At 32.3% G+C, this 13668-nt stretch overlaps 2 protein-coding genes across 2 annotated transcripts; both read right to left on the bottom strand.

Moving 5' to 3' along the window:
- Positions 1 to 5861: 5861 nt before the first annotated feature.
- Positions 5862 to 7290, bottom strand: LOC134277959 (mitochondrial nicotinamide adenine dinucleotide transporter SLC25A51-like). Its single transcript, XM_062760264.1, has 2 exons — positions 7177 to 7290; positions 5862 to 6833 (listed from the first exon to the last, which is right to left on the bottom strand). The coding sequence occupies exon 2, from the start codon at positions 6786 to 6788 to the stop codon at positions 5919 to 5921; it is 870 nt and encodes a 289-aa protein (XP_062616248.1). The 5' UTR covers positions 6789 to 6833; positions 7177 to 7290; the 3' UTR covers positions 5862 to 5918.
- Positions 7291 to 9714: 2424 nt separating this feature from the next.
- On the bottom strand, positions 9715 to 13441 carry LOC134277958 (short-chain collagen C4-like). Its single transcript, XM_062760263.1, has 3 exons — positions 13077 to 13441; positions 10636 to 10710; positions 9715 to 10212 (listed from the first exon to the last, which is right to left on the bottom strand). Exons 1-3 carry the CDS (start codon positions 13426 to 13428, stop codon positions 9755 to 9757), a joined length of 885 nt encoding a protein of 294 aa, XP_062616247.1. The 5' UTR covers positions 13429 to 13441; the 3' UTR covers positions 9715 to 9754.
- Positions 13442 to 13668: the final 227 nt, after the last annotated feature.

The following is a 13668-nucleotide window of genomic DNA, read 5'->3' as shown; positions in this document are numbered from 1 at the left end:
GTTCTTCGTGACATGAAAATTACAAGAGGCAGCCAATCGCTTCCATTTTTACAATTTCTACTTAAAAATATCCACGTGTTTCTCAGACTGCAAGAGTGATGTAAAATTGCGTCGTGATACATTTCTATGAGGAGATTACTTTATCGCTCAATTTGATCTCGACTTGCCATAGAAAAGACTGGGAAATATTCTACGTACGATGACCCGCGGTGAACTTGGAAATAAAAAAGAGCTTTAAATTCAAAATAAGAAGGGAAGATTTCAAAACGTAGATGTTCTTTTTTTCAAGAAAAAATGGCGTAGCAGTTTCCTCATTTGCTACTAAAAGTACAAAAAAATTACTTTTCTATATTTTGGTTAAATAAATGTAGGTTTGATAAATTCTAAAATTTAAAAACCATGGAAATTGCATAATTTAACTTGTATGTTGTATTTAAAAATCAGAAATAAAATTTCTAAATACTTATCGGTTACATTTGTTTCAATTTTTCCTAGAATTAATTTTTTCTAGGAAATCTTTTCAATATTTTGATCCCGTGTGTAAAACATACCAGCGATTTTTATAATAAGTAAACATTTCAAATAAGCATTTTAATGAATGTGCTTTATTTCTTTTTCTTAAGATATTATGCATTAAGGAACAAATATTTCTGTTTGTTTCTTGGCATTTTAGAGTACTGGCTATGTATAAAATCCGACACAAGCAATTCGATGTGAAGTCAAAGTGAATTTACTTCAGAAAGTAAACAATGTGATTAAGTCAAACCTTTTTATACAATATTTTCTATTATCTATATTTATTATTTATTCAAAAGAAACCTCCCAACTTAACTGCTACTTAAAAGCTTGCTCTGAGTGAGTATGATCAATTGTTAGATTTAGCCATGCTACTCTCCGATAAGTTGATGTTACAGGGATTTCAACAACACCGTTAAAGGGCATTACATCAATCCTATGGTCATTATAATGACTTTCTTAGCTAATATGACTTTTCACTGGGTTGTATTTTAATGGCTGACTTGTTTTTATTCATCGTTAGGCCTTTGCTTATATTTGACTATTGAAAGTTCTGTCTACTTGATCAATACATAGGACTCATGATCAGAGCCCTATGCATTGTTTACTACGAGCGGTCAACAAGGAATTTTTTACCCCTCCTAGGCACCTGATCCCCCCTTTGGAATTTCTTGTTGTCGTTGTTTTAAATCCTGTTCACATATAGATTTTTGAGATCGACCACTCATCTTTGTATTTCACCATTGAAAAAAAAAGAAAATTTGCTTTAAATTTATTTTAATATAAATGTTATACCGGTATTACATAGAAAATCAGCAAAAATCGTTACATTATGATTTAAACATGTTTTATCGTGTATATGTATTCACTTTACAAATCGCTTCCTCACTAAGATATTGTTACAGTAGAGAAGGAGAAACTTCAGGAGTACTGTGCAACAATATATTCGAGAAGTAGTGTAAATCAGATGTTGTTGATACGAACTTTTGAAAAATTTGAAATCGCAAGATTCTACTTAAATCAACAGCTTAAAAACTTACGACATTTCAACTTTATACACAACCATTCCCCACGATAAATTGCAGTTCAGGCTTTTTGATATCATTGACAGCTGCTTTTTCAATAAAAATGGAACTCGTGAATTTCTTTCCTTGTCATTGATGATTTGCAAAATTATTCCCTTAGAAAAGATTTTGATTATACATACAAATACTCTGAAGTTGACATCAAAAAGATACTTGAGTCTCTGATTGACAATGTTGGTTTTGGAGACTAGGTCTTCAATCAATCTATTGGAATTCCGATGGATATCAATTGCGCCCTGTTATTAGTAGACTTTTTTGTATTCATATGAAGCAGAATTTGTGCAAAGTCCTATATGTGAAAAGAAGAAAACACTTGCTGTTGCCTTCAACTAGACATTTAGATATATCGACGACGTATTGTCATTTAGAAATGTTTTTTTTTTCATTCTGATGTCGATATGAAATATCCCGGTGATCTTGAGATAAAAGATACCACAGAGTCTGAAACATCCGCTTCTTGAAAAGACGTTAATGGTAATCTAACAGCCAAGCTTTATGATAAAAGAGACGACTTTAACTTTTCAATCGTCAACTTCCCATACTTATGCAGCAGTATACTTGTACCTTTATCACCTTCATACGGTTTTTTATATCTCTCAGTTGATTCGATACGCAAGTGAAAGCTCTATGTATGTACAATTTCTAAAACAGGGTAAATTATTGACAAACAAGTTGCTGAAACAAGAATATCAACTGCCTCGTTAAAACTCGTTCATTTCGTAGGTTCTATGGTCGTTGCAATGACCTTGTCGGTAAATCCAGTTAACCACTAAGCCAAATGCTGACTGACATTTTTCATACTAATTGTACGGCCATTATTTACACACTGAAATGACCACGGATTTTCCCGTAATTTCCTGATCATGACAAGGTCCACATGGTGGATGTGACCAATGGGCAGGGAATGCTTACTCCTCCATGACACCTGATACCATCTCTGATGTTTTGGAGGTCCGTGTTTGCTTTGCTCCTATTTTGTATTTTTAATTATAATGGGCTTTTAGCTTGAATATTGCTCGCTATATCCATATATGTCATTCCAGAAATAAAAGGGCTTTTTGAATTCATAATCTGCTTCTCCAATTGTCAATGTTGTCATACCGGTATATTGCTGAGCTACAACACTGTTTAAATCGTTTTGATGCTTTAATTTTTTTTGTTTAAATTAAATAAATTTACAGATCTTGGATTTCATCACTGATAAAATCTATGCAATCTTTGAAGTTCTGGCTTCCAAGAATCTGTTCTTACGAAGCATAAGTTATTCAAGGATTTCTAATGAAACATGCTCTTGTTGTAGTTCCTCATTTTAAACCTTTAGACATAGTTGATCTTTAATCAATTAACAATATTTTTTTCATTCATGTTCTCAAAATTTAATTGAACTGATGGCAAACTAACAACTTGATTCATGTCAATTTTTCTATTGAAAACTTTCCTTATCAATGTGCTAAGATACCATTATCACCAGGCTGCCCTGTATAATGTTTCACAGTTGCTTCTATATGCAAGAGCATGTCCAGCTTTAATAATTTGTCTAACTGAAACAGAATACAGGATACCTAAAATGTTAAGAAATGAAATCCTTGAAAATATGTATTATTTAATATTTTTTTTAAATATCGAGATAACGATCAGTAATCAATTTAAAAAGTCCATTGTAACAATATAAATTGAGAGCAGAGAAAACACGAACCTTTTAAAGTTGCAGAGAAGGGATCAGGCGCTGTAGAGGAGAACGTATCCCCAACTGGTGACCGACCGAGCTTTTTGTCGTCATCGGGCAAACGAATCTTTCTGTTTGTAAATAAAAGGACAACACTTCATATGAAAAAACTTCATTCGCTTTTTGACTTAATGGAAGATTGTTTTATTTTTTACAATGTCATGGTATCGACAATAGAATTTCTGAAATGTTGACTTAAAACGAGACTGCTGATATATTTGCTTCATTAACTTTTTTGTACTGTTTTATAATTTTTTTTCCTACCTGGAGAATGCCTTTGTGTGTCGAATCACTTGGGAGACATACAATGTTTACTACATATGCAGGCAGCCCTGGATTAAGGGTATCCTGCTACATAAATTCCGGAAGTTGATGATAGAAAAGATAAAGTCATCATGTTGATCATACAATTGTGGTGTTCGATTGCCATGAACGTCTTTTTCTACTTAAATACCACAAAATATGAAACAGACGTGCCAGACTCTGTGGTATCGTTTACCTCGAGTTTACAGAGATATTGAAACAACGTTGGAACGAAAATGAATACATATAAATGATAGAACATCATTGATGTGTATCAATATTGAATTGAAGGTTACAATACAGGACTTCTTCTTTTCAAATAGAAGTTTTTGAAAAAATCTGCTTAAAGTGATTACAGAAAAATAGGTCTACTAGTACATTTAACGGGGCGCAATTAAATTCATGAGAATCACAACAGATTGTTGAAAGAGTTGACCTCCAAAAAAAGCTACATAGATTTTTTCAATCAAACTCGAAAATCTTTTTAATATCAACTTCATGGTAATAACATAGCCAGAATACTAAACAATAGATTTATAATTTGATTTTTTCTAGATAAAAAAAAGGTTGTGATACTTGTTTGAAGAAGTTGTTGTCAATAGATTCTGAAGAGGTACTAGAATACATGGAGTTGCGAAATCGGTAATAATTAATGATAATTAAAAACACTGACTTCATAACAATTTCCTTTTTAACTTCTTTTAAATTACTTACCAAATTTTAAAAATAACACTATTTATCTTTAAAATTATTTTAAACTTTAGAATACATGCTTAAAAAACATCTAAAAATACATCTTAAGACATGTCTTAGGATATGTCTTAGAGCACTTCCTAGGAGTTCAGCTGTCAAATTCATGTCACATGAATGAGGACTTTCAGTCCCAGATGGGAATGACAAGGTTATATCTGTAGCTTGAAACTTGTGATACTCAGGTAACCGTCAAGGCCATTTCCCCAAATCAACTATAGCTCTGTCGAACAATTCCGTTTATAATAAATAAAGTAGAAAATCACACATATATTACTGAAAGAGAGTAAAAAGTAACACAAGATGTATAATTAATTGAAGGTCAAAAAATTTCATTTATGTATAATCACATTTGTTACTGCATTTGTTTTTTTTCTTTTTTTATTTTCGTGAAATATTGACATGTAATTTGAAACAAATAAATGCAGCATTACGTATGAATTTCAGAACAACGTCATATTTTAATGCAATGCATATGTTAAAATTCATGCAAAGACTTGCCAAAACTAAACGAAAATTTTTTTTCGAGTGGTGGTGGTTTGAATGGAGATACAAATGACTTTCCAAGATTTAATTCACATATATTACTCTCCTTGCCATTTTCTGTGAGGTTTCTGTTTTCTAATTCGGTTATCAGGTAATTTTTTGGTTACATGACATATAAAACTCTAAAAGGGGAAGGGGGTTGGTGGGTCGGACATCCGCCCATAAAGACAAATATAAAATACTAGTGCTCCTAACACAATCTATTTTACATTTATTAGAACTCTTGACTGTTATAATAATTTCTCTTTAATAAATATTATTTTGGTTTCGAAAATTCTGGATAAATAAAATTTTAACAACTCTAAGGTTAGACACAAAGTAAGGAAACATGCAAGGATACACTGTCTGCACATAAGGATGTCACGTTTTGTCAATAGGAATCACACAACATTACGTAATGTAAAATCATGTAGGGCAAAATGGAGTTAGTTATTATTGTATATTACTGAGGCTGATTCGGTTGAATAAGTTCACAGTAATTAATCTTATACTTCAGAAACAAGTAAACAGTACATGTATTCAAGGAAAAATAACAATAGCTGAATAGAACAGATTGACATTTTGCATCAAATGTCACAAATTTGGAAAAACCATTTAGTTAAGCTTCTAAATGCTTCAAGGTCAAGATAGAGACATTTAAAAAAGTATATGTATGTTTCAATATATCAAGAAGACATGAATTTTGATATATTTGTCTATTTAGTCTAGAAAAAACAAAAGGTAAAAAAAAAATGATGGATTAATTACTTTATGGTTTCCTTTCTGGTTCAATTTCCATGATTTTGTATATCTATTCGTATATATTTATACATGAAGAATTAGTGTAGTTCTATATTTTTTAAATACATTCTAGGTAATGTAAATGTAAGAAAACTTGAAAAAGGAGTCAATATTGAATAACAAAGACGTTCTAATAAAATATTTTATTACACATTCCATAAAATGCATTATAAATACATTAGTACTAGATACTAAAAAAAATAATTCATAAATCAGCTAACATGATTATTTTTTCTAGAGCTTCTACTAAAAAGCTTAACCATGAGAAATTCATATGTTGCATTTACAATGCCCCAAGAAAGAAAAGATCTTGTAAAATTAATATGCACTCCTCGAAAGAGTTTGCGAATACTATGTTTCCTTTCTTCTTGCACAATTCTGTAGGTATGGAGCAGACCTTCAAATGTTCCTCCGACCTTACTCTGCATCTTCACCTTCACAACATTTACGGGATAAAACAGTGTGCTTAGAGAGGCTCCAAGTGCTGCCCCACAAATAAAGTCTTGTGACGTTCTCTCCAGCACAGAATCAGGATAAGGAAGAGCATTCATTAAATAGTCCCTGCCGAGAAAGAATAAAATATTGCTGCCACAGTTCCTCAGAAGAACTGCCGAGCCACCTCTGTAGAATTCCTTCACGCCATAAATTGACCTCAACTCTTTTGCGGCATGCCTGGCATTTTCAAATCGATGGTTGTAATTTTTGTCCTGCATGAGAACTTGAATTCTCTCAAAGGGTAACAGAAAAGCCTCCAGAGCCCCAGCAAAGGTGGCTGAAACCATGCTATTAAAATATGGAGACTGGGGATATTCTTTGTTCATATAATTACAACACTTGTAGTATATTCCAAACATCAATGTCATTGAGGCAGTTTTTTGTATCAGTGGAGGAAAGAGTCCCCTGTACAGGTTACGTAAGCCCTCCGTTTGCAATTGTTTGAGGGCAGCAAATGTTCGCACGCCTGATAGTTGCTGGCGAAACATGACTTTGTTGATGGGAAAAGTGAGTGTAATATTAACGAAGGCAGACCCCCAGCCACAAATAAACTCTGCAGAGCTATCTTCTGAATCTGATCGGACCATCTTTGGTGAGTTTTCATATTCAGTATAGTTAAGAGGATTATGGGACTGAAAGAAAAAACATTTAATTAAATTAGTTATACATGTAAATGTTTGAAAACATTGAAGAAACAAATAGTAATACCACAATGAAACTTTTTTTATGTTAATCAAGGTGCTATTCTTCAGATTCATAATAAAGAGTTACAGATAAACATGATAAATCCCACTTTTAAAACAGCATTTAAAACATTTTTAAGACTTCTTCCGTGACTTACACATAACTAAATCATTAAATATATTTTATAATCGGGTATTGATTTAACAACCACTATTCTGAATCATCTCTGATTTTAAATATTTAATTTCTAAACAATCACCATACAATCTGTAAAAAAAATTCCAAACTCACCTTTAAAGGTTATGAAGCCCTTCATTTGAACAAGTCTTACTCTGCTTTGCCTTAAAATACTTCATGAGTTGACTCTAATATTTATTCTCAATCATCAGAAAACTTTAGATATAAACTTCTAAAAGAAAAAAAATTATCATATTTTAGGCTACATTGAAAAAAATGACACATTCAAATGAAAGAGATAGATTTTTTTCAGGGTGTTGAAAAAGAAAATACATACTAATTATGCATAAGCTGATAAGGGGTGTGTAAATATGTGATTGTCATCGTTTCATAATCTAATCAGAAATGCAAAAATCATCAGAGATTCTAAATGACCAGTCGACCCATGAAACACCACAACACATTATTAGTGAAACAGCCTGTGGGTTCGTTTCGACATGGCCAACACCAGAATGGCAGAAGAGAAAACTCGGGAAAATCCACGTTTAAGGTCCTACTTATCAGATGCACCCTCAAGAGGGTAATTAAATAAAGTGAATTTATGTACATAATTACGTTTTTAAAAATATTTTGCATAGCTGTAGTTTAATAAGTAGAAACGAAGTTTTCATACCTGTAACAGTAATCGTGAGATCTGAGGACGTCAATGTTATTGTAACGAATCCCGAGCCCGACGATAAATACAGAGCAAACAGTTCGTGGTTTGACTTGAACACGACCCAATGGCCACGCCACGTCATCTTCGCAATTAATTAATTCATTCAATGTACAAGATTTTCGAACTGTTTATGAAACAAAATGAAGGGAAATTATGCTTCAACTCCTACCGAATTTATACTCAGGGTCTCCTTTTAAAAGATGAATTTAAAAATAATGTTGAAGTTTAACATGTTTAAAACACTGTAATTCTAGCTAGTTAGTGAAAATATTTTTTAAATGATACTAATTCTGGAGTACTACTAAACAGAGTACGCTAGAGTACGATAGAATACTTCAGAGTACGCTGGAAACATTACATGTATTTTAATATAAATAGACTGTTTTTTTTATGCATATACAACTTTATCAAACAGTATTCTAAAATAATATTGCAACATTTGTCCCAAATATTTGTATCTGAGCAGGCTTTAAACATCATAGACAACATGATTTTATATGATATAGAGATCAAGTGCAATTCATAATATTTCATAAAGTCATTGGTCACTACGAAATTACTTTGTTTAAAATCATTCTGATTCTAATTCTTGTGTACTAATTTAGTTACAATATATACATGTATATCTAAGTAAACTGGAGATAATAGGCACATACTTTTGAGTCTGTTACGTCTGCCTCATACAGTTATAATGTTTTACAGTACTAACAGCTAGAACAGCAAACGACCAAGCAAGATAACAAAATTCAGCCTTTCAAGTTAACAGTGACATTCAAATTTTACCCGCATAGATTGTTACTTGTATGTCTCTCTATTGATGCGCTTATTTCGCAAGAGCTTGATCTCAGTATCATGTTGTAAATTTTGAATTTACTAGGGGGAGGTTAATACAAAATTTACAACATGATATCTTATGTTGTAAATTTTGCATCTACCTCCACGTAGTGAATTCAAAAGTTAAAATATGACATGAATACGATTAATTTTGAAACCAAGGCAAACTATTGATAAATATGATGTTAAAAGACTTCCAAATTACTAGTTTTTTTTTTTTTTTTTTTTTTTTTTACATTCAGTATTTTATAAAGAAGAAGGTACAGTTTGAGCTTTATTGTGCCCTAAAAATTTAATGTTCTTAAAAAGTTATGAAATTGGCTTTATAACAAGAGTTGAGTGGATGCATATGATAAATCATTAAAGAATATGATAAAAGTTTAATGCAGACTAATTTCTGTGCTTATTTTCCTTTAGAAAATAGTGTCTGCCACCTTTGCCCACTTCAATTTTTGGATATATTATGTAAACTGCTTTGAAAAAGCACATATCTCAAAATCTTTGTGGGCGACAATGGCAGAAAATGTTTTCTGAAAGAAAAGATCACTGAAAATGGATGTCTTCTGCAGCTTTTTATGTTTTGTAAGAAAATACGAGAAAATGCAGAAGTTAATGACGTCACAGTAAGCATTTAGGAGATGATATGAGCTAATCGGTTTGAGTATTCTTATTGCATGGAATTCCTGAGTCAGAAAGAATAAACTTTGATTTTTTATATCACCTTCATATTTTAGAAAAATACAGGGCTTAATTTGTATTGAAAATGTACCTTGTTCTTAGATTCTAAAAAATACAGTACGCGACACAAAATTATCAAAACTTATCTTTGCTAAATTCATCATTAGCTGCAGGTATCAATTATCAGGAATTAGATTCTTAAGATACAGGTGTTATAAAAAATACAGTACGCGAAACAAAATTATCAAAACTTATCTTTGCTAAATTCACCATTTAAGTATATGCACAGTTTGTTTTTCTTTTATTTTATAAAATTCCTTGGAGCTTATTTCTAATTTGAAAAGATGAATTTAATACACACTCAATACATGTGATTTTAAAAACTATTTATTGTTGAATTTTATTGTCCTTGGTTGAATATTCATAAACCATATTGAAGAGAAAATATCTCTCGTTAGTTCTTTACTTGGAGCATACGCTACAGTACAGTTGTTGTCCATCTTTGTATGGCGGACATGGTAAACTCCCACATTTGGCCATAACGGTGTAAAACACCTTGCCGTTTTCATTAGCGCTACTATGATCCAACACGTCTGGATGCCGGTCCAAACACACAAACTGTGAGGCTGCCGAATCGCGTGTATCGCCGCTAGATAAAAACCCCGAGTACTCGGTCTTCCATCCGCTGTAGCAATGTTCTCTACTAGCTAGCATGATGACACTAGTGCTACGTAAGCTTCTGCAGACAGCACACGGAACATCGTCATCATGGATTCCAGAAACAAAATTGCTCTCATATTCTGAACCATACATGAAGCTGAAAGCTGAGGACAGAATATTATGGAAGGTAGGGTCACGTGGTAGACAAACAAACTCTGCAGCTCCTCCTCCCTGGTTATAAAGCGACCCTCCTGTATAACCTACATGTTATAAATACTGATAATACACCTAGAGTATTTCACAATTACAAGTCTAAGAGTATACGATCAGAATAAATTTCTAGTTTAGTTTGGACTTTCAGTTAGGCGTGGCTATTCTCGACGTTACATAATTATAGCTTCTGAAATTTACAAAGCTTTTCTTCACTGTTGAAATATACGTGGAATAGAAATAGCAAATGCCCATTAGTGTATCGAATTACCAACAACATTGTCTCGTCTGGCAAAGAGGTGCATGGAGCTTAAGTCGTCTCATCGTTGTCAACAACAATTTCCTGATATTATTAATTTCTTAACCAATGAGAATCTATTCGCCACATGACAGACGCTAATTACGTACGCCGAGAATGGCACGCCTTACTGAAAATTCAAGCATACAGGAAATGGTTCTATTATGCTGCTCACCCCAATACACTAATTCTGAGTCCGCGTCAGGGCAGGTCTTTCTCCCCCACCGAACGTAAGTAGCACCGCCAACTACTGTAAGAAAAAATCAGCCAGTTTTTTAAGGGATTTTAGATTTCTTTTGGGGATTTAAGTCAAGTAATTTGAAAAGAATAGAAAAAGACCTAAATGGAACTCTAAGTTTCAAAGATTTTCTAAGTAGACAATGTAGAGTTATCTTACATGAGAGCTAGTGTATCAAACTTGATCCAGAAGTTAAAGGTTAGGACAAAATTGATCGTACAATACAGGAAGACATTTTCATTTCTCAGTTTGACAACTTAACGTACTTCCTTCGCCTTTTGGTGGAAAATTAAAAAAACCGTTACCCAACATTTTATGCAACCACCCACCACACACGCACAAAACAGGCCTTTCTAATGATCTTGAGACAATATTTTAATGCAAATTAATTCATTAATGCATGACAATGCTTGCATATTTATGAATGTTATTTTTTGAAGTTCTTGAATACAATCGTGTAAAATTTTTACTGTAAATCTTTATGCAGCTGTGGACCAATCAACTCCCTAGCTGTACAGCTCAACACACTTTTTAACTCACATGGTTTTTCACACAAATTAAAGTCACATCTTTATAATACAAAATTGAGTAACAAGGTAACAAAACATACTTAAAAGTGATTTATAACTGATTGATTTGATTTGATTTTAAATTACGAACTTGAAACATATTTTTCACATAATAATCGATAGAATTTCAATATGCTTATGGATGATAAAATATGACAGTTCCCAAGTGGTTTTTCATGGTTTCGTGTCAAATGCAGTCGTCTTTGTATCCATTCTTTTTAAAGCAGTCCTTTGCCTTGCCTAGACACAAAAACAGTGCAGTTCATGTAACTTATGTATTTGCAAGATGATAACAGTATTCCTCAGCTGTTCGACTGTTTTCCATGTTCAAAAGCTGGCATTCTTTCGGGGGTTCTTTCTGAAATTTTGCATCATGAAAGATATGTCCAACCGCAAATTTTTTAAAGTTTCACACCTTAAATATAAAATAGTTTTCTTTCCAATAAAAACAATTTGCTATTTTTAAAGATAAACAGTACTTTATTATTCTATCTTTTGCATGTTTTCTTTATACAACATTGTTATTTTTCGGCGATCCATTTCGACAAAACCAAGACGAGTACGAAAGAAGTACTTAGAAAAATACTCATCTAAAAAAGTCAGTTTGGAAATTTCTAATTCATAGTATCAAAGAAAACTCAATTGATTTAATTTGTAAATACTTATTGCAGAATCATATATATATATATATATATATATATATATATATATATATATATATATATATATATATATATATATATATATATATATATATATATATATATAATATATATATATAAAACATCATACCCTTACTAATTAAGTTCCCTTTAAAACATCGACGTTGAATACTTCGATAATGATTCATTAGCATATATACCTTTGACATTAGATATTTATTACATATTAGGGTTATAAATATATGTGTCGTGGTTAAGTTCGATTATTTTAAGTTTTTTTTTGCAAGAATAATGTGACCTTAATTTGTGCTATAAATCATGTGTCATAGATTGTTATACCCGTGGAGAACCTTAAGACTGTCGAGGTCATTATGGACATTCTTATCCTCTAATATTTCCATTTCTATTTTTTTTCTCTGTGATAACTCTTTGAAAGTTAGCGGAGTTGATTTCTTGATAATTCTACCGGAATGTAAATAAGCCAGGTCGATAGGTCAGGAGCAAAGGAGGCCTAATATGCATGCAAATCTCGTGCTGCTGCCTTTTTATTTGACGTCAGTGGGCGAGAACTATTGAAATTGGCATCGGAGTCCTCGTGTAATTTAAATCGATGTCTACATTTTTAAAATCTAAATCTACAATTTTATTTCACAATGAAATGGAAATATAAGGAATCACTATCTAGTTAGTAAAGTATGCCAGGGGCATCAACGATAATGGGAAACATGGGATAATTTATGCATAACAGGCTTCACCCGTTTTGCAAATTTTCCCATGTTTCCCACTATCGTTGATGCCCTGGCATACTATACTAACAAGACAGTGATTCCTTAAATAATAATAACAGGAAAAAGTTTTCCAATAAATGTTTTATGAACAAATGTAAGTTGTAGATCTATTGGCAGATGGTATCATGTGTAATAGAATAATTATTATTTAGAGGGATAAACATTACATGATTTATCCCTCTGAACAATAATTATTCTATTACACATGATACCATCTGCCAATATTTCTACAGTTTACAAACATAAATAATCGATTTATAATGGGATATCTATCTGTTATTAGAAAAAAAATCATCTCAAATAATTTTATCCATCAAATTCATATAAAAACCATTAGACCTCAATTCATATGACCACACCTTTAGAATTGTTGACCTTCAAAGTCTCCACTTCTCTAGTCAAAGTTTGGATTTTGGAATCCATTTCCGAGTTTGACGTTGCCAAAGTTTGAATTTTAGATTCCATTTGGGCCTTTGATGTTGTAAAAGTTTGGATTTTGGAATCCATTTCCGCGTTTGATGTTGTCAGAGTTTGGATTTTAGATTCCATTTCCGCCTTTGTGGTCATCAATGACTGGATTTTAGATTCCATTGCCAGAAACCTGCTTTCGAGGAATTGTGGGTCATTAATGAGTAGCCGTTTCTGTTCCATTGACACTGTGCAAAATAGAAGAGTGGACACGACGCCAAAGAAAACGAAAAATCTCCTCATAATTCTGTTTTTCCAAAGAATGTCGCAATACTGTCCTTATCTTATCAGTCCAAAGTGCACATAAATATTATTGCATGTCAATGGATAATTTATATAGTTATGAACAAGTAATAAAAAGGATAAAAAAAATACCGTTTATTATAAACCTCCAAAACATTTACCTTATGTGATTATGACAGAACAGGAGCCCCTCAAAACAGAGGTTAGACCAGGGTCCAAAGAGGAGTAAGAATCCTCTGG

The sequence above is a fragment of the Saccostrea cucullata genome, unplaced genomic scaffold (assembly GCF_032062105.1).
Source record: "Saccostrea cucullata isolate Sc308-1 unplaced genomic scaffold, CSIRO_AGI_Scuc_v1 ctg651, whole genome shotgun sequence".
Lineage (NCBI taxonomy): Eukaryota > Metazoa > Mollusca > Bivalvia > Ostreida > Ostreidae > Saccostrea > Saccostrea cuccullata.
Note: the sequence above shows the minus strand (reverse complement) of the source record. Positions and strands in the feature narration are given on the sequence as shown.

Excerpts from the sequence above, each read along its gene's own strand:
- LOC134277959 (XM_062760264.1), bottom strand. The coding sequence starts at position 6,788 with ATGGTCCGATCAGATTCAGAAGATAGCTCTGCAGAGTTTATTTGTGGC.
- LOC134277958 (XM_062760263.1), bottom strand. The coding sequence starts at position 13,428 with ATGAGGAGATTTTTCGTTTTCTTTGGCGTCGTGTCCACTCTTCTATTT. Across the intron at positions 10,711-13,076 it reads GAAGGTCAACAATTCTAAAG|TAGTTGGCGGTGCTACTTAC; the intron begins GTGTGGTCATAT and ends TTTTTCTTACAG. Across the intron at positions 10,213-10,635 it reads CTCAGAATTAGTGTATTGGG|GTTATACAGGAGGGTCGCTT; the intron begins GTGAGCAGCATA and ends TATAACATGTAG.